This window comes from Heptranchias perlo, chromosome 6 (genome assembly GCF_035084215.1).
Source record: "Heptranchias perlo isolate sHepPer1 chromosome 6, sHepPer1.hap1, whole genome shotgun sequence".
Lineage (NCBI taxonomy): Eukaryota > Metazoa > Chordata > Chondrichthyes > Hexanchiformes > Hexanchidae > Heptranchias > Heptranchias perlo.
Genome location: NC_090330.1, coordinates 37,241,517 through 37,266,050, shown reverse-complemented (window position 1 = coordinate 37,266,050; position 24,534 = coordinate 37,241,517). Strand labels below are relative to the sequence as shown.

The window sequence follows — 24,534 nt, the reverse complement described above, 5'->3', positions numbered from 1 at the left end:
GAGGGGCAGTGGTGGGTGGTGTGTGTGGAACAGGAAGGAGGTTGACGAGATTAGCCCCCAGCAGGCACGCTGGGCAGGAAATTTGGCAAGAGAGGAGGATGGAGATTTTGGGGTTGCTGCTTGTAAGGAGGCAGCGATGGCTGCCTCGATGGGCCATTCAGAGAATGGCAGGAGAGGGACAGAGGATAGCTGTGGGCTTGTCCAAGGGGGATTCAAGCCTTGATGATGGCAGGAGATTAGGAAGACAGAGCAGTAGTCATTGGGGGAGGCAAAGTACCCGAGAGAATAGAAATAAAAACGGCTTGACTCGGTGACAGAAAGGGGAGGAAACAGGAGAGAAAGGCCCGAGAGGGTCCAAGTGGAAAACAGGTAGAAATAATGGGCTCAGAACCAGAGCAGCAGCCAAGTTGTGCATGTGAATGGGCACTGAGGGAATTCAAGTCACATAATCATGACTGGGATTAGGAGCGACATGTCCCGGTCATAGAGGACAGGGAGGAGATGATATGAAAGAGTCCAAGGTTGAAATCTGAGGTCCAGTGGTGGGATGAAGTTGACTTGTCAACAAGGTTGAGTAGCTTGGAGCTTTGCTGAACCAATGCCCAGGTTTGCAGACAGTTGTGGAGAGGGAGTAAATCCAGGAACTGTTCGAGAGGTAGAGAATCAGTGGGTGCATTGCTAACAGCATTGGATAGCTCGTCTATTGAATAGATTAAAGTCTATGGGCCCGACATTAGGAGGGAGATGGGTTGGCAGCGGGGAGTCAACTGGGCGCGTGGGTAACCCGCCCAGTGAAGTCGGTGGGTTCCCCACGCGATCATAAGTAAATTGAAGCCACTTACCTTGGCTTCCGGGTTTCGTGCTGGAAAGCTGCGCAGCGGGCGAACTGCGCACCCGCATCATAGGCTGTCAGCTGGAGGAGCCCTATTTAAAGGGGCAGTCCTCCACGACTGATGCTGCAGAAAATAGGCAAAATTACAGCATTGAGCAGCCCAGGGGGAAGGCTGCTCCCAGGTTTAATGATGCCTCACTCCAGGTCTTACTGGATGGGGTGAGGAGGAGGGGGTGGACAGAGATCTTCTTCTCCCCGGCGGACGGGAGGATGTGGCCTGCCTCTGCCACCAAGAAGGCCTGGCTCGAGGTGGCAGAGGGAGATCACCAGCACCACCAACATATCACGCACCTGCATATAGTGCAAGAGGTGTTTCAATGACCTAAGTAGGTCAGCCGAAGTGAGTACACTTTCATTCCCCTACACTCCGTCTGCCACATCACCACCCCCACCCCACATCTCCTTCTGCACTGCCGACGCTACTCTGTCACATCACTCCTCACACCCACTCAAAGCTCATCCTCATCTTACCTGCACTTACTCACCTCACCAGTACTCATCCCACCACTACCACTCAACCCAATCCTCATACAATCTCATGGCTCTATCTACAAACCCTCCAATGCATCTCTTTCACGGTCAGCCTCACCCAACCTGCCACTACCTGTGCTGCAGCCACAGGGCATGCATCACGTATGTGTAGTAGGAAGCATAAGGCAAACGTGTCGTGAGCATGAAGGGGATGCACAAGGGTGTTTGAGGGTTTGTCATAGATTTTTCCTATATTTGATTTCTGATCAACTCACATAACATATATTGTCACCACTACTGCCACGTCTTGGCCATTCTTGATTGGCCTGTGCAATAATGCCCTTTCATGAGGTTCTCCATGAACACCCTTGATGCCACCCATTGGGTCACCCTACAGTGGGTGTATGTGTAGTTGCACGACTACTTTGTGCAGGTGCCTGTTGCGCAGCACTGTGTTGTGTAGCTCCACGTGGCAGAGGTGGACGGCATGCCTGGCGAGGCTGGTGATGTTGCTTGTCCTCTAATGGAGTGATGAATGTAGCAATGGAACCCACCGCCCCCCCCCCACCCCAATCCTGACAGTGTGAGGGGGTCCACAAAGTAGGTAAATGTGTTTGGACAGCAGAGTTTAGGGTATGATTTAATAATTTGGAGTGTGGAGACAACGGTGTGGCAGGCAAAACTTTGTCTGAGGTGACAGAGTGCCCTGCTGCAATGAATGAGGGTTTACCCCACACCTGTTAAATGGACCTTTGCAGCTGTCACTGGCTGCAACACGTCTGTTTAAACAGGGAGTGTTTCCCCCAGCATGGGAAACACGCTCTGGGTAGTCCAAAATCCGAATCCTCTGAAAATCTCCAACTGATGAGGTCTGTAAACGACCTCAAGTATCCAGATAATGATCTTAAGTGGTATCCCGCCGGCTTTGATTGCCGGTGGGAGTCCCGCAAGCGGGGGCTGCGTGCGCACCGATTCGTGTCATTGGGGAACCCGGAAGTGGGCGGGTTGGAGCCAGGCTCTGGACCTGCTCCGGGAATCCCCAATTTTAGGAGCCCCCCCGCCACGAACTCACCCGCTCGGCCATCCGAAAATTAACCCTTATATTCTTGTAATTAGCTTTGTTTGCAGAACTTACATGACCACCAATGTGATACTTCTGTTTTGCATATTATCCTCATGACTCTTCAGAGACTACTGTGTTGTTACATGGACCCTTGCCTACTATGAACTTCCTAGAGACTGTCCAAACCCACTTTAATTTTGGACCCTTACAGCCACCAAGCAGAGGAGGATGTTACCGATTCGTGTCATTGGGGAACCCGGAAGTGGGCGGGTTGGAGCCAGGCTCTGGACCTGCTCCGGGAATCCCCAATTTTAGGAGCCCCCCCCGCCACGAACTCACCCGCTCGGCCATCCGAAAATTAACCCTTATATTCTTGTAATTAGCTTTGTTTGCAGAACTTACATGACCACCAATGTGATACTTCTGTTTTGCATATTATCCTCATGACTCTTCAGAGACTACTGTGTTGTTACATGGACCCTTGCCTACTATGAACTTCCTAGAGACTGTCCAAACCCACTTTAATTTTGGACCCTTACAGCCACCAAGCAGAGGAGGATGTTACCGATTCGTGTCATTGGGGAACCCGGAAGTGGGCGGGTTGGAGCCAGGCTCTGGACCTGCTCCGGGAATCCCCAATTTTAGGAGCCCCCCCGCCACGAACTCACCCACTCGGCCATCCGAAAATTAACCCTTATATTCTTGTAATTAGCTTTGTTTGCAGAACTTACATGACCACCAATGTGATACTTCTGTTTTGCATATTATCCTCATGACTCTTCAGAGACTACTGTGTTGTTACATGGACCCTTGCCTACTATGAACTTCCTAGAGACTGTCCAAACCCACTTTAATTTTGGACCCTTACAGCCACCAAGCAGAGGAGGATGTTACCCATTCGTCTGGCCGCAGAGATATTAGGACAATATGCTAACCCACTTCTTTCGTCTCCCTCCACCCCCGTTTACTACAGACAATCAAGTGTAAAACTTGAATGTGAGGGAAAGGGTCATTAAATCTTATTCAGAAGTTCAGTTGGAGGCATCTGAAATCCAAACCTTTAGGCCTGAAAGAAATGAAGAAATCTGAATATTGTCTGCTTAGGCAACATTGAAAACTTATTTCTGCTTTTTATTTGCAAAATCAGGCATTCGGTTCTATAAAAGTACACTATCTGGCTACACTGGATATTTAGTGAAGACGAGATAACTAATTTAGATACTTTTATTTGATTGCTAAATTAATGGGTTGAAGGTTTAAAATCACATTGGAAGAATTCAACATATCATTTAACAAGAGAATCCTTTCTAGATTTAACATTTGTAGGAATTCATCTAGGTGGAATTTTTATCCCTATTTAGAAGCATGATTTGCTTACTAGTTATTCACTTAAGCAGAAGTAATTTACACTTAGAAACATTGTCATTTTTCTGCTCTTTATAATCTGTTTTTACATTAAGTTATGTGTTGGAATTTTGCAATGGTATTAAGTTAGAATGTAATGGCAACTCAAAATGATTCTGCAAGATTTTCATGGGTGTGTAAATACCACAGAACAATTTAGTCCTGACTACAATGAAGAATACATAAATGTTGGAAAGAACTGTGTTAATTGCAAGAGTTTCATTTCAGCTCATGGAGTGCTGTGTAAATGCTCTGGTGACTTCGTTTAAGGAGACAATTCTAGCTGAATGCCCAGGCATGATCAAACGTAATGAGACAGATAGTGAGTAAAATTGGAACTTTTATGTTTATTTTACTGAATTAAGATTCTTTGTATTAATAAAGCTGTGAACTACCAATTATACTTTGTCCTCTTGGTGGCTGTTCCAAATGGTTGCATATTGACTAATCAAAGTGCTTTTACTGTAAGAGAGTATGAATATTAAAAGTGCTAATTGTTCTAGCACTAATTGCTTAGAGTTAACATTCATAAATCTAATGGCCCATAATTTGCTGTCAAAATAACGGTGAGGCTAATGGCGTCGCCGTTAATTATGCGCAAATGCTACAGCAACTTCAGGCATTAAACGTGGATATCCAAAAGTTGCAGTCAGAGATGGCCACTCCGCCGTTAGCTTCGCGAAAATAGCATCTCGCTGTCTGCCTCACCATTGAAATCCAGTGAACGGCGTGAAGTTCCTGTATTGGTGGGTAGATGCGAATTTAACTTGCCACAGAAAGTAAAATCTTGTCCACTTCAGTCTGAGTACCCGTTTAACGATGTGATAAGTGTTAATTACTGCCGGTCAACCACTTTGGCACTGAAAATTAACCATTATAAGTGTGGAGTCTCATTTCTTTAGGTTTTAATTGTTGGAGCTTTTTAAACAAAAAATTCAAATTAAATTTTTTTTTACTTTTCCTTTGTCTTTTTTTCTCTCTCTCTTAATCCAATCTTTTTTTTCCTCTCTTTATTTCTCTTTCTGTACCTAATTTGACATTGTACTCACCCATTCTAACTTATACTTCCTTCTCAGTCCTTCCACTGTTAATTTCAATCTGGTTGGTTGAGGAGATACCAGTTGCTTGCCCTGTTCACTCAGGTCCCAGATGCCCTATAGAGGGTACTGCAACTTTTCCATCTCGTACTTCCAGGAACTTGCGGCGCGAAACATCATTGAGATTAAACGGGCAAGGGGAAGTCTAAGTAGCCGTATGTTGCCCTGCCATAGCAAATTCTGGGCCAAAATGCGTTAACAAACCATGAAGCTAATTGCTAAAAGTTTGTGGCAGTCGTTAAGATTTCTGGCTCTGTGTGTGAACCAAACGTTGAAATAACTGAATTAGTCAGTATTATGAGATTTGTTGACCTCATGCGTTTATGCATGTAGAATTTCTATTCATGTTTATTGATTTAGAATTAATGATTTCAACAAACGAACTGGCTTTATCAGCCACGTAAAATGCTAAATTCAATTGGTTTTTTTTAACATGCTATATATTTTACAACCTAATGTCTGCTATGTTGCATTAGATATAATGTATTTTATTAATCTTTGCAGAACTACACTTGATGTTTACACTGATGGATAAAGTTCCGAATGGGATTGAGCCAATGTTAAAAGATTTGGAAGAGCACATTATTAGTGCTGGATTAGCAGATATGGTAGCAGCTGCAGAAACTATAACTACTGTAAGTATTTAAATGTAGAGCTGAAGTGGTAAATAATATTCCACTGAATGATGGTCATGTCAAGAAGTAAATAATGAACATTGAGTTGAAATTTTAAAAATTACCTGTTTTTGATGTGTTTTTGCTCTTTGGGACAATAAGAGGGAATGGAGATGCAGCTTAATGACTTGTATACTTAGCCATTATTCAGTAATTTCTAAACTACGTTGCATCCCTGGAGGACAATCTTCTCTTTCCCTCCCCAAAAAATGTTGATTGAAGAACAGAACTTTGCATTTACAATTTCTCTTGTATATTTTCTTTTCTATTTGAAAATACTTCAAACTTATTGCTGCTACTTTTATTAGTAGTGTCTATCAGTAATGTTGCCTAGGTTGTCTCTATCTTTGAAAAATGTAGATTTTGCATATAATTTTGCAAGGTGCTGTATTTTTTGTGGCAGTGGGTGCTGCTTCTAACCAGCAGTGGGTGCTGCTTTCTATTATAAAAGCTCCACTTTCTGCCTGTTGAGATTTTTTTTTATGTGTGGAGGAGTGAACTGAATTATTTAATTGTGAACAGAATCTTAAGAAAGAAGACAGACAGACTTGCATTTATAAAGCGCCATTCACGACCTCAGGACTTCCCAAAGTGCTTTACAGCCAGTGAAGTACGTTTGAAATGTAGGCACTGTTATAATGTAGGAAACGCAGCAGCCAATTTGCGCACAGCAAGGTCCCACAAACAGCAAAGTGATAATGACTAGATCATCTGTTCTAGTGATATTGGTTGAGTGATAAATGTTGGCCAGGACACTGGGCGGGGAGAAATAATGGTGAGATATCACTCTACTTGAGTCATGGATTATCCTATTTTATACTGCAAGCATCTTACTAGGCCTAAAAGTTTTGTGGAATCATTGTAAAAGAATCATGTTCCCTCACCTCCACCTTTTAATGTGTGTCCCTTTGCATTGCTACTGCACAGCTATTGATAGCGAATGCTTTTGAGGACAAAATTAAATTCCTGCAATTCAGCATATGAAATCTCAGTGGATTAACTGTTGCAGTTTAATTACTTAACATTGCTCTTTTCATGTTCACGCAAAAGGCAGCTTCAATAGGCAATCCCACACTTCCTACAAACTGAAACTTATCCATGAGCATGAAAAATATTGGATAGGATGCTACACTGTGAAAAATGGACCCTTATACCACTGGGGTAGGCACCTGAAATAGTACGACCTGCCCCTGTACCCTCTAGATCTACTGAATCAGCGGAAAATGGCACACTTGCTGATTATGTAGCTGAGGCTAAAGACTGCTAAGTTTGTTGAAAGAAGTTAAATTATACAAAAGTAAAAATAATTTGGCTAAAAATAATGATACAGTTCTTAATTCTTATTGGTACTTGATGTTTTCTGAAATCAACATAACCAGAATTTCAGAACCGTTAAAGTCATTTAACTGAGGTTATATACCATATATGAGTTTTTAGGCACCATGGAGTCCCGGCTCAGCACTGTTATGTGAAGTTAAGTGGTTGAATCACATGAACTGAACTACATGGGGCATCAGCCTGATTATATGTTTTTCTTTGCTTTGATGTCCATGCTGGCACAAGGTAAAGGTGTCCTGTCTGATTAATGAAAATGGGCCTGCTTTGAATTACTTCATGCAGTGACAGACTAGAGACCAAAGGAATCCATAGATGCATACATATAATGTTTCCTATATTACAACAGTGACTACAGTTCAAAAGTACTTCATTGGCTGTAAAGCGCTTTGGGATGGCCTGAGGTTATGATAGGTGCTATATAAATACAATTCTTTCTTTTACATATTCGACTTGCACTCAATCTCACCAAACAAGAGTTGACTTAATTAGATTCAGGTCTCAGACAGTTTGTATATTTGACTTCTGTGACCTTCTATGAACCAGTCACTTTTTAATGCAGTTGACGGGGTTAATTTGAATTTCACATTGAATAATGCAGCCAGGCAGAGGTGTATATTTTGCTTCGTTGGAAGCTAAGACAAAGGGGGTAGATTATCCCTCCGTGCAGTTTTCACGTGGCCAGCCTGTGAAGCATGCAGGTTGGACAGCCAATAGTGCCAACAGGAGGCCGAGTCTATTTTGAGGGCTGGGCTCATTAACATAGGACTGGTGTGCTGCAGACAGAAAACGAGCACCCTAGTCTGTCTGTCAGGTCCAGGCTGCTGCAATATCTGGCAGTCTTCAGGCCTGGATAAAGTTGTTGGGGGTGGGGGCTTCCTGTCATGGGAGGGGACCTGGTGTGCCAGTGGCCCACCTTGTGCTTGTGGAGCCCAGAGGAACACTCCTGCTCCTCCTGCCCACACAAAGATAAATCATTTCTTACCTAAAGATTGTGACAATAGTAATTTAAACACTGCCTTTAATTTTACAGGCAAAAAATGTCTAGACTAAAAGACAATTTGCACTAATAGATCTGTGATGTGTTTTGAGAGAAATAACTAATTTATATTCAATTTTCTTTTTCATCCAACTCAAGTTCTTCAGTTTTCCCATGTACTGCACCATTCCTGGCAAGAAAGCATGCTCCCAGCTCTCTTAACACTGTTAAGGTGACCACTGGAAGGTGCATAAGAGTGGCCTGAGGTGATTTGTTGTTTCACTTGGTCTTCACTGGATTTATTAAATGTGCCATCGCGTCTAGTCCATCGGGCATTCGGCATGGCTAAGATCTTGATAGGAAATTAAATCACCAGCTTTCACTTGCAGATCACAGGAACTTGTGAAACACGTGCCATCGATAATTGTCAGTTATCATTTACATTGGAAGTGAGATTAGCAATTGACTAGCATATTTTTTAAAGACTTTTTTTTCCTCCTTTCATGTGCCTTCCAGGTTGTGTACACTACATTCTGACTGAATTAATTGGGTGCTTGGAGACATCTTTGTGACCTCTTTCTGTTGTCTTCTTGCCAATAGAGTGGTGATTCATAGCTTAAAGACAAAAAAAACAAACTTCCCTTCTACTTGGTGCTATAGATGATGATCTTACCAAGATTGGCAACTTATCAGCTGGATGGAGGTTAAATCCAAGCGCAAATGACCGGGCCATAGTCCAATGTACTAGTGTGAAAATAGGACACTTTTATTATTTTACATGCTTTTTAACATTAAGCAAATAATTTTATTTCTATGTTACAGGATTCTGAAAAATATGTAGAGCAATTGCTTACATTGTTCAATCGATTTAGTAAGTTGGTAAAAGAGGCATTTCAAGATGACCCGCGCTTTCTTACTGCTAGAGATAAAGTAAGTAATTTTGCTTTAATGTTGAGGATTAGGATACTTTTCAAATTAGAATACTTTCAAACCTTGGTATATGGCTTTTTAAAATAGAAAAGTTTATATGGTAGTTTTTAATTTTCTGAAAATTACTACAAGATAACTAACACCCTTGTTACAAACTGTGACTCCCCCTCATTTATGTAGTCCTTTGTGTTTTAATCCAATTAAGTTGATTGGTTCAAACATGGCTGCTATAGTTGGAATCTGCATAGCTTTTAAATGGTGTTTGCTTTTTATTTATCAAGTTTGCATTTATTGGTTTGCTGTATCAAAAATATTGAAAACCTACTGCATTTAGTTACCTAATCATTTGTTTCTAATTGGAAAAAAATGTCTTCCAAACAGGCATATAAAGCAGTTGTGAATGATGCTACCATATTTAAACTTGAACTGCCATTGAAGCAAAAAGGGTGAGATTTTTTCTCGAATGCTAATGAATAATTTTATAAATAACAAAGATGGTTAAAAATATTTTATTGGTGGATAGGCTATGATCAGTGGAAAAATTTGGAAAATATTTCTGTCCAGTTCAAAGTCACTCCTCTTAGACCCACAAGCCTAAAGATTAGTGTTTTTCTCTTCCACTTTCTTCCTTACCCCATCCTGTGCTGAAGATGTTGACTTTTGTTAGGGTAGAATTCCATAGGTGCCAGCACCACTGCTGCACCCAACCAATGTGGCCATACTTCATATGTGAGCTCAGACTGAGCGTTTCGGCAGGCTATTTGATCCTGGAGGATGTGATAGCCAAGACTGATGCTGAAAAGTGCAGCTACCAGAAAGAGTCACTGGGTAGCAATCAAAAGGAGGATTCTGCCCTAACCCAATGACACTGAGGCCAATTTTACTACTCTAATTGCTGCCCCAGAAGTCTAACCTGAGATGTTGTGATATATATGATTTGTGCTACACTGAACAGTGCCTTGCCTATTCAGACCATTGCAGGAGCTAGCCTTTTTTATGTACTCTGCAGTGAAGAATGTCCAGATGAATTGCAATGCACATGATACTGAATATTATAGTAATAATGCTCAGAGCCATGGAGCAAGGGTTTATCATAGTTTTGATCTCCAGTCTGCTCAGTTCCTCACATAAGTTGCATCCAACAAAGGCTATAGTGGGCTAGGGGTGTGGAGAGGGAAGCAATCTGAGCTTTGTTTGGTGATCTCGAACACCTCTTGGTGGCCAGCTACAGAATCATTATCATTTGGAGCAAATTCCCCACCCATGCTCCATTTCCCTGGGCAGTAAAGTTGGCTAGGTCAGATGGGTCAAAGATGGAGAATAATTTACAATGAAAGAGAAGTAGATAATTTTTTTTAAAAAAAAGTTAACATTTTCTATCCTCACTAAACCTTATCTTCCATAAGACCCATCTCCTGCTTCCTCTATGCCCTTCACCAAGCCCCCCCCCCCCACCCCCACCAATCCTTAAATGCTGAATTACCCTTTCTGGTCACCATGCTAGCTGATATTGTTGCTTGCTCTTTTTTGCTCAGATACTGCCCCTCTCCCTTTCAAAACCATCTTCAGAAAAAAATGCACACTTGATCCATCTGTCCTCTCCAACAACACCCCATCTCTAACTACCTTCTCCTCTCTAAGGTCCTTGCACATGTCAGCACAATTCTACTCTATGCCTATCTCTTCTGCAACTCCCTGTTTGAAAACCTTCAGTCTGACCTTTGCCCTGATCACAGCACCATCCTCTGACCATCACCGTGGTGCATTACCCCTCTGCAGCATTTTATAAGGTCAACCACGATGCCTTCCTCCATTGCTCAGCTGCATGGACTACCTTCCTGTGGTTCCACATCTCCAACAATAACTTCTCTTCCTACCCCCACACATTGATCTCCCAAGATCTATCTTTGGCCTAGTCCTGTTCTTCATCTCCATGTTGCGCCTTGGTTTTATCATTCACAGACACACGATCCACTTCTATATGTATGCTGATGCCAACCAGCTCCATCTCTCCACGACTTCCCTTGACCTCGTGACCACTCCTGAGACGTCAGATTGCATTTCCAATATCAAGGTTGTGATTGAGTCAAAATTTCCTCCAACTGAACAAAGCGGAGACTCAAACGTAGCGCTTTTGGCCTCCACCATAAACACTGCTACCATATCATTGACTCCATTCCTTTCCTCAGCTACTTGCTAAGGCTGAACCAGACCGTGCAAAACCGTTGCACCCTGTTTGAGTCAGATCTTAGCCCCATGTTCTATCAATTACCAATACAGTTTACTTTCACCACTGCAACATTACCTGTCTCCACTCCACTATTGCTGAACCCTTTATACACATTTTTGTCACCCTGAGATTCAATTTCCCCAATGTCCTCCTTGATGGCATCCCATCTTTCACCCTACGTAAATTCTGAATTGTTCAAAACTCAGTCACTTGTATCCTGTCCTGCACAAAATCCCACTCGCCGAACGTTCCCACCCTCACTGACCCATATTGGCTCCCTGTTCTCTAGTCTTGTATCTCCTGCACCCTTTGGCCCTCCAACTCTGGCGTTTTATGCTTCCCATCCTCCCTTCACCGCACCATTGATGATAGAACCTGTACTGTCTGAAACATCCTCCTAAACCCATCTGCATTTTAACATTTTCTTTCACGTTTTAAAACCTTAAAATTTATCTCTTTAATCAAGCTTCAAGTCACCTCTTCTAACCCTGCCTCCGTAGCATGGAATTCATTCCTTTATTTCATTATTTTACTCACTGTTCTGTAAAGCACTTTAGAACTTTTTTGTTAAAGACTAGTTGTTAATATATTGTATAAGAGGTATCGAAGTTTTTAACATTAGACTACAGATTTTTTTTTTCTCTCTGTGGACATATTTGATTAAGAATCTAATGGCCAAAGTGAACTGTTGACTGCTTTTATCTTCTAACATAACAGCACCAAGTAAATGGCATCACATCAACTCTAGCAAAGTGATGGTGCAGGGCAATGATGTAGCATGATATGTTGGTGCTCCAAACATGCTCTATTATGGAGCAGTGGAGCACAGGTTTGCATCCACTATTTCTATTGCAACAAGTTTTTGATTATGGCTGCTCCATCTAAGATGTTAAGTAGAAATTAGTATCTTCTCTCTGGAAGAGTGATAATCAATAAATGAATCACCATGACCTGTGCTTGTGTGCCTCCTAATGGCTGGCTCAGTATAGGAAACTGGACCCTTGGCTAGGAAATGGTGCATGATGGGGAAGAAATAGAGGATAAACTATTTACTATTCTAATATTATGTACGTTGAACTGCTAATCACAGGATATAATCTGACATTGTTTTGAGGAAAATTAAATCTTACTCCATTACAGTGTTTCTGATTGTGAAATAGGAATGTTATTCTAAAATTACTTTTAAAAAAAAAAAATTCATACTGCTTTCAATTTAGAGTTGGGTTGAAAACTCAGCCTGAATCGAAGTGCCCAGAACTACTAGCAAATTACTGTGACATGTTACTAAGAAAAACACCACTTAGTAAGAAGCTTACTTCAGAAGAAATTGAAGCAAAGCTAAAAGAAGTGGTATGTATATGTCTGACACAATATAGGTTTACCCCTTCGTTGTATATTTGGTTTTTATACAGTGGTCTAAATAATCTGTTTCTCCGTCGTCCCCCCCACCCCTCAAAGATTTTAAGTATTCTGAAAACTGAAAATATCAGAAATCCAGGTGACAATTCAAATCTTGTTTTTTTTGTAGCACTCATGTAAGCGCAAGCTTATGGAGTTTAATTTATCCCATGTCCCACAGCAAGACAAATTGAACTGCTAACACATGAAATGTGCTAGATTTTTAAGGCTCCACTCCTTTGAAGATGTTGTTGATGAGGATTGCAAATATATGATGTCTGGGTTTGGACAATTTTATAGTTTCCCACTAGACGTTGGGTATATTCAATTTACACTTAGTCCAAAGGACTTTTAATTGATTTTTATGATCAAAAACAAGCAGCCTTCTTTCTGCAGCGTAATCTAATGGAGTTACAAGAAGTGTCCTTGTGCTGTATCACCCCTTCATTTTGCAGTTAAGACATTGGCACGCCAAAATGCTTTGTCCGTTTTAAAGAGTACTGTGTCAGTAAACCCATCTCATTTGACTTTTAATGAAGGTGTGATGTCTATTTTGAGTTGGTGTTTAAAACTCCTACTTAAATCAAAGTGAAACGGGTAAAAATTCTGTTTAGTCAGCAATTTCTCGCAGTCCAATGTGCATCATGATTCACTTCAAAAATTTTCCTATATATACCAGTGAGAGTCTGAGTCCATGAGCAGACAGATACAAGCCACTACGTAGATACAAGACTGTGTGCCCCAGTTAGGTTAACTAGAATCATAGAATCATACAGCAGAGAAGGAGGCTATTTGGCCCATCATGTCTGTGCCGGCTCTTTGAAAGAGCTAACCAATTAGTCCTACTCACCTCTTTCTCCATAGCCCTGCATTTTTTCCCCTTCAAGTATTTATCCAACATGCATTAGATGTTCTGATTTCCTCTTAAATCCTGAGTGCTACTGCACAGGGACATGCAAATCTGTGCCTGCACAATTGTTCTTTGAGTTTCAGAGGAAACCAGTGTGCCCAGCATAATGGTGTTATTTAATAGGTTGATTATTCTGTTCTGATAATTACAACAGCATAAATCCACCTGGTGTTCAAAGTAATCATACCTGGAAAGAACTTTACAATATACATGCACAACTTTGTGTTTGGTGGTATATGAGGCACTAACCATGTACAGAAAGTTTCATATCAGTACTACATAAATTGTTACCTGCCCAATTCCTTTACCTTTATTTAATGGGAGCCTAATATTTGCCACCCTCTATTGAGATGAACCAGACAGCCAGGACCATAAGTGCTTTAGGACATACCAATATATTCACACCTACCAATACATCAGGATATTTTAAATCTCAATTTTTTACTGTATTTCAAAGTTGGTTACTATTTGGGGGGATTTAATTGCCCATCCATTACCCAGGACCCTGACTGTGTAAATTATATTTCACACAATATACCTTTTACAGTATGTTGTAAACATATTTACTTTTCAAGGGAAATATTGACATCTAGTGATCTGTAAAGATTTGTTTGCAATTACCTATGCAGTCTTCAGTTATTTCTGATTGCAACAGTCTTTCCAGCTGTAGAACTTCACGCTGTTAATGAATTGAAAATAACAGCATTAAAGTGCTGTTGCAAAGTTAACATTGGGAATCATTTCAACGTACTGTTTTATAGTGACAGATTAATGGAATTGATTACTTTTCATATGACATCTTTCAGCATATTCATTAGTCATTTTTACTCTAAACTATTTAAGAAGTCTATTTTCAAACTATGTGCAGGCACTTAAGCATGGATATTTACTTTTAAAATCAATCTGAAATAAGTTTCCTTCTTAACACGAGTTAAAATGATGCTCTGGACACGCTTGGAAGGAGTGCGGCAAACTTAGATTTGGTCCCCAGTCTGCTCAATGACAGTGAAAAGCAAAGTTCAAGCAGGAGCTGCTGCATTTCCTTGCAGGAGAAGGGAGAACTGAGTGGAGAGGTGCACCTGGCAAACTGTTGTGGAATATTGGTAGTCCATTGCAGGAGTAGGATGCGGGATAATTTACATTGCATAACACAAAAGTATGATTGTTTTGCTTTTGCTTATAGCTGATGCTGGATTTCATATTTGCAGTAGTCTGCAAAAATTGCTTGAATTCTCATGAATTATTTTTAACAGCTACTTGTACTAAAGTATGTGCAAAACAAAGATGTCTTTATGCGGTACCATAAAGCTCATCTAACGAGGCGTTTAATCCTGGACATATCGGCAGACAGTGAGATAGAAGAAAATATGGTGGAATGGCTTAGGGTAAGTAATTGTTAAAAACTTGTATTCTTTCTAAATGCTCCCTCTCCCCCTCCCACACATAAAATTCTTCCTCAAATGATCCCCTCTCTGCTCTGCTAGGTTCAATTAGGAATGTGATGAGTAGATGAGCAAGTTTGGACTTCTTCACAGCTCTGGTAATAGCATTGCTCCTTGCTGAGGGATAAAAGGCACTTGCTAAAGAGCAAGATGATTTATCTCCCCTTTCTCCCAGACATCATAAAATACTTCACCTAGGTGGGAATTCAAAATACACATGAGAAAAGGGACACATTTTCAAGGACTAGGACTGGAATCAAAGGATGATCTCGTCCTCCTTTTTCTCCACTCACTCTGTTTCTCCCCACTTCCCTTCCCTACATACGTGCACCCCATTTAATTCTGAGTGAGGGTTTGGTAGTTGACTTGTGACCATGCCTCTACCAGTAGTGTGTTTTTCTTCAGACAATTGGAGTGGACCAGATTTGTTGTTTTCAGAACAATTCATATGCAGTCTCGAAATGTCAATCTGTATTCTGACAGTCTTGCTTTATTTGCAACACTTTTTTTAAACATTTAGTATCCATTGCAGCCATGCTAAAGCTGATTCTACTGGCACAATACAGTTGATCCCAATGCAGAACTATAGTTTTCGTGGTTGCACTCTTGCTTCTGAGTCAGAAAATGTGGGTTCAAGCCGCACTCCCCCAGAGATTTGAGCACATAATCTAGGCTGACATTTCAGTGCAGCACTGCGGGAGTCAGAGGGTCTGTCTTTCAGATGAGACATTAAACCAAGGCCCTTTCTGCCTGCTTTAGGTGGACATAAAAGATCTCATGGTGCTATTTGAAGAGGAGCAGGGAGTTCTCCCAGTGTCCTGGCCAACATTTATCCCTTAACCAACACCGCATTTTGGGATTTCCTGAGGATCTGAAAGGTGCAAGTTTTTTTTCTTTCTTTAAATAAAATTGAAAATCCCAAAGTGGAGTTACATGATAAATCAATTGTTTTCAATGGCCAATTAAAGCTGTATTAACATCTTATTCAGTTGATTACTATTGAACTTTACTGCCAGGGTTTGGGGTGTACCTTTTGTCCAAGGTAATAGATTTTCTCTTACACTTATATATGACTTAGTGGAACTGACTCTAACCTTGCTGTGTAATCTCCCTAGTGTCCAGTATACATTTGTGATCCTTTGAGTTAAATCGCCTACATATTTCCCAATACTGTGGAGTTGCTTGCTGTCGAATTTAATATATCCTGTAGGAATTGGATTAAGATTCAAACTTAATACACAAACTTCATCAGCCATCCAGAAAATAGGTCCAATCTAGTCTAGATTTCATGACTGAAGATTTGGGCATTATTGCATAACCAAGTAACTTTGTGATTTGTGTTCAGGATTAATTTAATCGTGCTAATTCTGATTACTGCAGTCGCCTCAATCCAGGTCACGTAGTAAGTGATTTGGGTTTTCAAAGCTTTATTGTAACATGTATTTATATCTGAATGAGGTGAAAATTGCAGTGCTCCAGCAAACAATTTCATTTATACCTGCAAATCTAAGGTTGTTCCTGGACTGTACATACCTTGAAAGGATGATCATAAGTACAAGTCTACTCTCTTTACTTTGAGGAAGTTACAACTCAGGTGGACTGTGGGAAACCCTAGTCTTCCAAAAGACATTTGACAAAGTTTTATATGATTGGCTATTAGTTAAGTTCAAATCCAGGAGTTCAAAGGTAAACCATAGGAATGTATGAGAAATTGGCAGAAGGATAGAAAACAGTAGGTACTTGTTAAAGGAGTTATGTTGGGGTGGAGGAGTGGTACTGAATGGGATGACCCAGAAATCAGTGTTGGGACCACTACTGTTCCAATTTGCATCAATGACTTGGGGTCATAAATTCATTGCAAATTGGTCATATTTGCTGATGATTCCGAAGTAGGAGCGGCATTGGAATCAGGAAGCAGCTCAGAAACTATAAAGTGAGTTGGACAAAATATGTATGTGCGTGGAACAATGACGTGAAATTTAATGCGGGCAAGTGTAAAGTACTGTGCATAGGAAGAAAAAATGGGTGACACACCTACTCCATGAATGGTGTTGAAACAGAAAGGTGTTGAACTTGAAAGAGACCAAAGGAGTCTTAGTAGACCCCGCATTCAAAATGTCTAACCAATGCATAGCAGCAATCAACAAAACAGGAGTAAGCCATTCAGCCCCTCAAGCCTGTTTCGCCATTCAATTAGATCATGGCTGATCAGTATCTTTCACAGAGATACAAGGCAGACATTCAAGCATTGGTGACAATGCAAAGAACTACAAGGCAGATCTATTGTGTCAAAGGTCTGAGTTATGAGGAAAGACTGCAGAAACTTCGACTTTTCAGCCTTGGAAAGATGCGTCTGAAATGTGATTTTAAGATAGTAACTGGTATGGAAAAGGTAAATCTGGACAATTACTTTATACTAAATTGAGAGTAGGACAAGGGGATATAGGTTCAAGCAAGTAAACATTAGGACTGATATCAGTTCAGGCATAGTGATTGATGCATGGAAAGGACTCCCTGGTAGAATAGTGGAGATGAAACCCTGGGATCATATAAGAAAAACTGGGCGATGCAATGTTGAGACTTGAGTTTTTTTTTGTATGGATGAGCCAAGATGGGCCTTCCTCATCCGTAATTACCTTGTGAACTTAAGAAAATACCAACATGGATTTAGAAGAAGAGTTTATTTGCAAAGTTGTCTGACATTTTAAAAAAAAGTTCAGAGAATGTAAATATGAAACTGTATGATGTAATTTATTTAGACTTTCAGAAAGCTTTTGACAAAGTCCCATGTGAAGCATTCCTAATTAAACTAAGAGCCACAGTAATCTGAAGTAGAATGTGGGAATGGGTAAGAAGTTAAAATATATGAAACTGAGAATACTTATGAAAGGTCTAATGACAGACTGAGACGAAGCTGTTGAGTAGAGTTGTGCAGTGATCATTGCTTAGAACCTAGTTTCTAATTTACAGTACTGACCAGAATATTGAAACTAAATGTAAACTTGCCAGATTTGCTGAAAAGCAGTGGAGATGGATGATGCAGCAAAGGACATACAGAATGATTAAGATAAGCTATGAAATTGGGCAAATGGCAAATTAATTTTAATGGATGAATTTAAAGTATTTCACGTGTAAAATATTGGGGAAAAATGTACATTATCAATATATAATAAATTGAATTGAACTGACAAAGAAAAACTTGGGCACCTGGGAGTAATGGACTTATTTTAAGTTGCTGGATGAAGCAATTAAAAGGGAAGGGTTAAACAGTACAATAGAATACAAGCCTCCTGGGGTTATGCTTTAAAATGTACTACACTTTCTAGTTGTCACTCCACAAAAGAAAAAACTTACATTTATATTGTGACTCTCAAATGTCCCACAGTGCTTCACATGCAATGAATTACTTACAAATGCAGTCACTGCTGTTATGTAAGTGGACGCAACAGCCATTTTGCGCACAGCAAGTTTGCACAAACAACAGTAAAATGGCCAGTTAATTTATTTGATGGTGTTGGTTGAGGGAAGAAGGTTGGCCAGGACACCGAGAACTGCCTGCTCCTCCTGTTATGTGTCTACCAGAATAGACAGATGTGGTTTTAGTTTAACGTTTCATGCGGATTACGTACTCTCTGGCAATGCAAGACTCCTTCAGTACTGCACAGAAGTGTTGGTCTACATCTATGTGCTCAAGATGTGGAATAAACGCATATCCTTTTGACTCAGGTGAGAGTGCTAGCAACTGTGCAAAGTTGACACTCCTATACAAGCATTAAAAGATGCTTCAGAGCAACACATATAACTCTCAAATAAGAAGGGCATGAGTTATTCTGAAAGATTAAAGAAATTCAAGGCTCTACTGAAGGTGATTAAGGAGAGGATCTCATTGAGACTACATAAAATATGATGTGAGTATATATAGATAAGGTTATACCCAAAATATTTTAAGTTAAGCCTGGAAAATAGGAATAGAGAACATATAAAATTAAAAGAATGAAAAGTAAATTGAAAGCAGATGTTACGAAGAACTTAACTGTTTAGAATACTCTGCAGGGCACGATAAAGAAGGCAAAAATGGGGACATTCAAATGCACCTGAAGGCTGTAATAGGATAGTTTGGGTACTATAGGGATGCATTTCAATGGGCCGAATAACTTTTTCTGGTCCTTGACTGTTCTGTTTAGCTGTTTTTCTCATCTACATTACTGAGTGTCTTTGTTACAAGATGACAATTTCAATGTAAAATAGACCATCCTAAACCAGATTAGGCCTTGAGGTATGCAATACATCTTTAAGTGTGATGTATGCCTATTGTGTGTCCTGTGTGCACCTAGGTGCAGTTTGGGAGATGGAGTCTTAGCAAAGATTTGGTCATAATTTCTTGTTACTTATATTTTATGTATAGAATTCAATTTTGTTTTTGCATTGATTTAGGATTAAAACTTAGGTTTCCCCCCCAACAAAAGCATTAGTTCCCCTGTGGCCATTGCTTGGAAGTGTAGTAAAAGAGTGACCTGAGGCGCCGACTCTTTGTTTCCTGCAGTCCTGCAGTCCTGCAGTCCCATTCTGTGCGGCAGCTACTGCTTAGCAGCTGAGATCAGAAACTTGCCATGTGGGGATTCATGGGCATAAAGCCTACCACTCTGGCAAGTGCGTTGGAGCCAGACATGCTATATTATGACGTCACCTACGTTAAATTTGTTTGAATTAAAATTTTAATTTATTAAGATGTAAAGTATTCCTGTGGAGTTAAATATTTTTCCAATACACATTCTATGAACAAATCATAACACATTTTTGTAAGAATCTACTTTTGAATTTTGAAGCAGTGTACAATGTGCACAAATTGCAGCCTTAATTTGTACTGAAGTGGTGAACTTGCTTCGTGTCTTCTTCGACATTATTATCAATCTTTCACTAAAATGCACTTTTGGCCCACTGTAAAAACCCCAAAAATGGGGATGTGTATTATACATTGGGTTATATTATACTCGCATACAGTATTTTAATACCAACTTATGAGTTGACACATTTACTTTGGTATCAAAGGGATGTTAATAAAATGTGCATATCTGTTTTTCATCCTTATTTACCAGTGTTGTGTCTTTTTATAAGAAAGAACTTTTAAAAAAATGTTTTTGTGTGTATAGGAAGTAGGCATGCCTGCTGACTACGTGAACAAGTTGGCCAGAATGTTCCAGGATATTAAAGTGTCTGAGGACCTGAACCAGGCTTTCAAAGAAATGCACAAAAACAATAAGTTGGCCTTACCAGGTGTATTTTTTTTTCTTTGGAAGGGAATATTCTTTTGAATACTGCGCCAGTAATGGTTACTGATTTAAAAGAAAAACAAAAGTAAATTCTACATTATTTGAATACTTAACATATTTAAAGAATGCAGTTGTGCCTGTGTAATTAAGTTTAGTGTAGAACCAAAAAACTTTATTCCTAGAAATAAAATGACTGTCTAATATAGTACCAGAAAAAAAACTGTATTGCTAGGAAAAGGGCTGTGTCCTTTTTCAAATGCTATCCAACTAATTTGTTTATAACCATTAACACTATTTAGCGGACTCTGTGAATATCAAGATTTTAAATGCTGGTGCCTGGTCACGAAGTTCAGAGAAAGTATTTGTTTCTCTACCAACTGAACTAGAAGACCTCATCCCCGAGGTGGAAGAATTCTACAAAAAAAATCACAGTGGTAGAAAGCTGCATTGGCATCACCTCATGTCAAATGGAATTGTAAGTTGCATAATATTTTTCATCTTGATGTTTAACCATGAGATGGTGTGACTATTTCAGACAGCTTTTGGTTGAGGTTTGGGTGCTAAATCTACCCTCAGTACGTAAAGGATTGAAGTCAACCAGCAAGAGGTGTTAATTTGCATTCCGGCAATAAATTAAACTAATGGGTAAGCAAGCTTTTAAATAGCTAGGTTAAAAAAAAAACTCCCGTTCACTCACTTTTGGCTAGAATCATAGAAAGGTTACAGCACGGAAGGAGGCCATTCAGCCCATCAAGTCTGTGCCGGCTGTATGCAAGAGCAATCCAGCTAGTCCCACTCCACCGCCCTATCCCCATAGTCCTGCAATTTTTTTTCCTTTTCAAGAACTTATCCAGTTCCCTTTTGAAGGCCATGATTGAATCTGCCTCCACCACCCCCTCAGGCAGTGCATTCCAGTTCCTAACCACTCGCTGCGTAAAAACGTTTTTCCTCATATCACCTTTGGTTCTTTTGCCAATCACCTTAAATCTATGTCCTCTGGTTCTTGACCCTTCCGCTAATGGGAACAGTTTCTCTCTATCTGTCTAGACCCTTCATGATTTTGAATACCTCTATCAAATCTCCTCTCACCCTTCTCTGTTCCAAGGAGAACAACCCCAGCTTCTCCAGTCTATCCACATAACTGAAGTCCCTCATCCCTGGAATCATTCTAGTAAATCTTCTGCACTCTCTTTAAGGCCTTCACATCTTTCCTAAAGTGCGGTGCCCACAACTGGACACAGTATTCCAGTTGTGGCCGAACCAGTGTTTTATAAAGGTTCATCATGACATCCTTGCTTTTGTACTGTATGTTTCTATTTATAAAGCCCAGGATCCTGTATGCTTTTTTAACCCCTTTCTCAACCTGCCCTGCCAGCTTCAACGATTTGTGTATATATACTCACAGATCTCTCTGTTCCTGTGCCCCTTTTAGATTTGTACCCTTTAATTTATATTGCCTCTCCTCATTCTTCCTACCGAAATCTTTCACCTCGCATTTTTCTGTGTTAAATTTCATCTGCCACGTGTCCGCCCACGACACCAGCCTGTCTATATCCTCTTGAAGTCTATCACTATACTCCTCACTGTTCTCTACACTTCCAAGTTTTGTGTCATCTGCAAATTTGGAAATTGTGCCCTATACAGCCAAGTCCAAGTCATTAATATATATCAAAAAAAGCAGTGATCCTAATACCGACCACTGGGGAACAGCACTTCAGTCTGAAAAACAACTGTTCACCACTACTCTCTGTTTCCTGTTACTTAGTCAATTCTGTATCCATGCTGCTACTGCCCCTTTTATTCCATGGGCTTCAATATTGATGACAAGCCTATTATGCGGCACTTTATCAAACACCTTTTGAAAATCCATATACACCACATCAACTGCATTGCCCTCATCTACCCTCTCTGTTATCTCATCAAAAAATTCTATCAGTTAAACATGATTTGCCTTTAACAAATCCGTGCTGGCTTTCCCTAATCAATCCACACTTGTCCAAGTGACTGCTAATTCTGTCCCGGATTATCATTTCTAAAAGTTTCCCCACCACCGAGGTTAAACTGACTTGCCTGTAGTTGCTGGGTTTATCCTTACACCCTTTTTTGAACAAGGGTGTAACATTTACAATTCTCCAGTCCTCTGGCACCACCCATGTATCTAAGGATGTTTGGAAGATTATGGCCAGTAACTCTGCAATTTCCACCCTTACTTCCCTCAGCAACCTAGGATGCTTCCGATCTGGACTGGGTGACTTATCTACTTTAAGTACAGCTAGCCTTTCTGGTACCACCTCTTTATCAATTTTTAGCCCATTCAGTATCTCAACTACATCTTTTACTGAGACTCTGGCAGCATCATCTTCCTTGGTAAAGACAGATGCAAAGTACTCATTTAGTACCTCCGCCACGCCTTCTGCCTCCATGAGTAGATCTCCTTTTTGGTCCTTAATCTGCCCCACCCCTCCGCTTACTACCCGTTATACTGTTTACACGCCTAGAGAAGACTTTTGGATTCCCCTCCAAAATTAGTTTAAAAGACCCCCCCCTCACCCCCACAGCACTAGCGAACTTCCCTGCGAGGACATCGGTCCCAGCTCCGTTGAGATGCAACCCGTCCGGCCTGAACAGGGCCCTCCTCCCCCAGAACTGGTCACAATACCCCAGGAATTGCCCTCCCTCCTGCACCATCTCTCCAGCCAAGCATTCATCTGCTCTATCCTCCTTTTTCTATGTTCGCTAGCGCATGGCACCGGGATTAATCTGGAGATTGCTACCTTTTTGAGGTCCTGCTTCTTAATTTCTTTCCTAACTCCTTAAAATCTGCCTGCAGGACCTCATCCCTCTTTCTACCTATGTTGTTGGTACCGATATGGACCATGACCTTTGGCTGTTCGCCATCCCCCTCCAGAATGTTCTGTAGCCGCTCAGTGACACCAGGCTCAGACTCAGCTCAAGAGTGAGATGCCCTCAGGAGACTCCTGCCTGATTCTCCTTGTCTGTCTGGCGGTCACCCACTCCATCTCTGCCTGCACTCGCTTAAGCTGTGGGATGGCCGCCTCCTGAAACCTGCTATCCACGTAGCTCTCAGCCTTGCAGATGTACTGCAGTGACGCCAGCTGCTGCTCAAGCTCCGAGCTCCTCCATTTGGCGACACTTCCTGCACCTGTGGTTGTCCAGGACACGGGAAGCATCCTGGAGTTCCAACATGGCGCAAGATGTGCATTCGATGAGTCTGAGGTTCTCTGCCATGCCTCTATTTATTGTATTATTAACTAAACTTAAAAAAAAACTTGAAGACTAAAAAAAATTCACCAGCTACTCAGCAATTAGCTCCTTCCCTTGTGCTGACATCACTTTTTAGTTGTTTTTTCACCTCTCTCCCCGTTCTCTCTCTCCTTTTATCACTGATCCCACGCTCCGCTCTCGCTCCTCCTTTTATCACTGATCCCACGCTCCGCTCTCGCTCCTCCTTTTATCGCTGATCCCACGCTCCGCTCTCGCTCCTCCTTTTATCGCTGATCCCACGCTCCGCTCTCACTCCTCCTTTTATCACTGATCCCACGCTCCGCTCTCGCTCCTCCTTTTATCGCTGATCCCACGCTCCGCTCTCTCTCCTTTTATCGCTGATCCCACGCTCCGCTCTCGCTCCTCCTTTTATCACTGATCCCACGCTCCGCTCTCGCTCCTCCTTTTATCGCTGATCCCACGCTCCGCGCTCTCGCTCCTTTTATCGCTGATCCCACGCTCCGCGCTCTTGCTCCTCCTTTTATCGCTGATCCCACGCTCCGCTCTCGCTCCTCCTTTTATCACTGATCCCACGCTCCGCGCTCTCGCTCCTCCTTTTATCACTGATCCCACGCTCCGCGCTCTCGCTCCTCCTTTTATCGCTGATCCCACGCTCCGCTCTCGCTCCTCCTTTTATCACTGATCCCACGCTCCGCGCTCTCGCTCCTCCTTTTATCACTGATCCCACGCTCCGCGCTCTCGCTCCTCCTTTTATCGCTGATCCCACGCTCCGCTCTCGCTCCTCCTTTTATCACTGATCCCACGCTCCGCTCTCGCTCCTCCTTTTATCGCTGATCCCACGCTCCGCGCTCTCGCTCCTCCTTTTATCACTGATCCCACGCTCCGCTCTCGCTCCTCCTTTTATCGCTGATCCCACGCTCCGCTCTCGCTCCTCCTTTTATCACTGATCCCACGCTCCGCTCTCGCTCCTCCTTTTATCGCTGATCCCACGCTCCGCGCTCTCGCTCCTCCTTTTATCACTGATCCCACGCTCCGCTCTCGCTCCTCCTTTTATCACTGATCCCACGCTCCGCTCTCGCTCCTCCTTTTATCACTGATCCCACGCTCCGCTCTCGCTCCTCCTTTTATCGCTGATCCCACACTCCGCTCTCTCTCCTCCTTTTATCACTGATCCCACGCTCCGCGCTCTCGCT

At 41.5% G+C, this 24,534-nt stretch overlaps 1 protein-coding gene across 1 annotated transcript in view; it reads left to right on the top strand.

Moving 5' to 3' along the window:
• Nucleotides 1-24,534, top strand: part of LOC137322907 (cullin-5) — an 82,979-nt gene that overhangs the window by 36,998 nt on the left and 21,447 nt on the right. The window contains exons 8-15 of the mRNA XM_067986128.1: nt 4,059-4,152; nt 5,432-5,562; nt 8,738-8,845; nt 9,227-9,291; nt 12,293-12,425; nt 14,637-14,768; nt 19,976-20,099; nt 20,395-20,570. Coding sequence (XP_067842229.1) covers nt 4,059-4,152; nt 5,432-5,562; nt 8,738-8,845; nt 9,227-9,291; nt 12,293-12,425; nt 14,637-14,768; nt 19,976-20,099; nt 20,395-20,570 — 963 coding nt within the window. The remainder of the gene's footprint in view (nt 1-4,058; nt 4,153-5,431; nt 5,563-8,737; nt 8,846-9,226; nt 9,292-12,292; nt 12,426-14,636; nt 14,769-19,975; nt 20,100-20,394; nt 20,571-24,534) is intronic.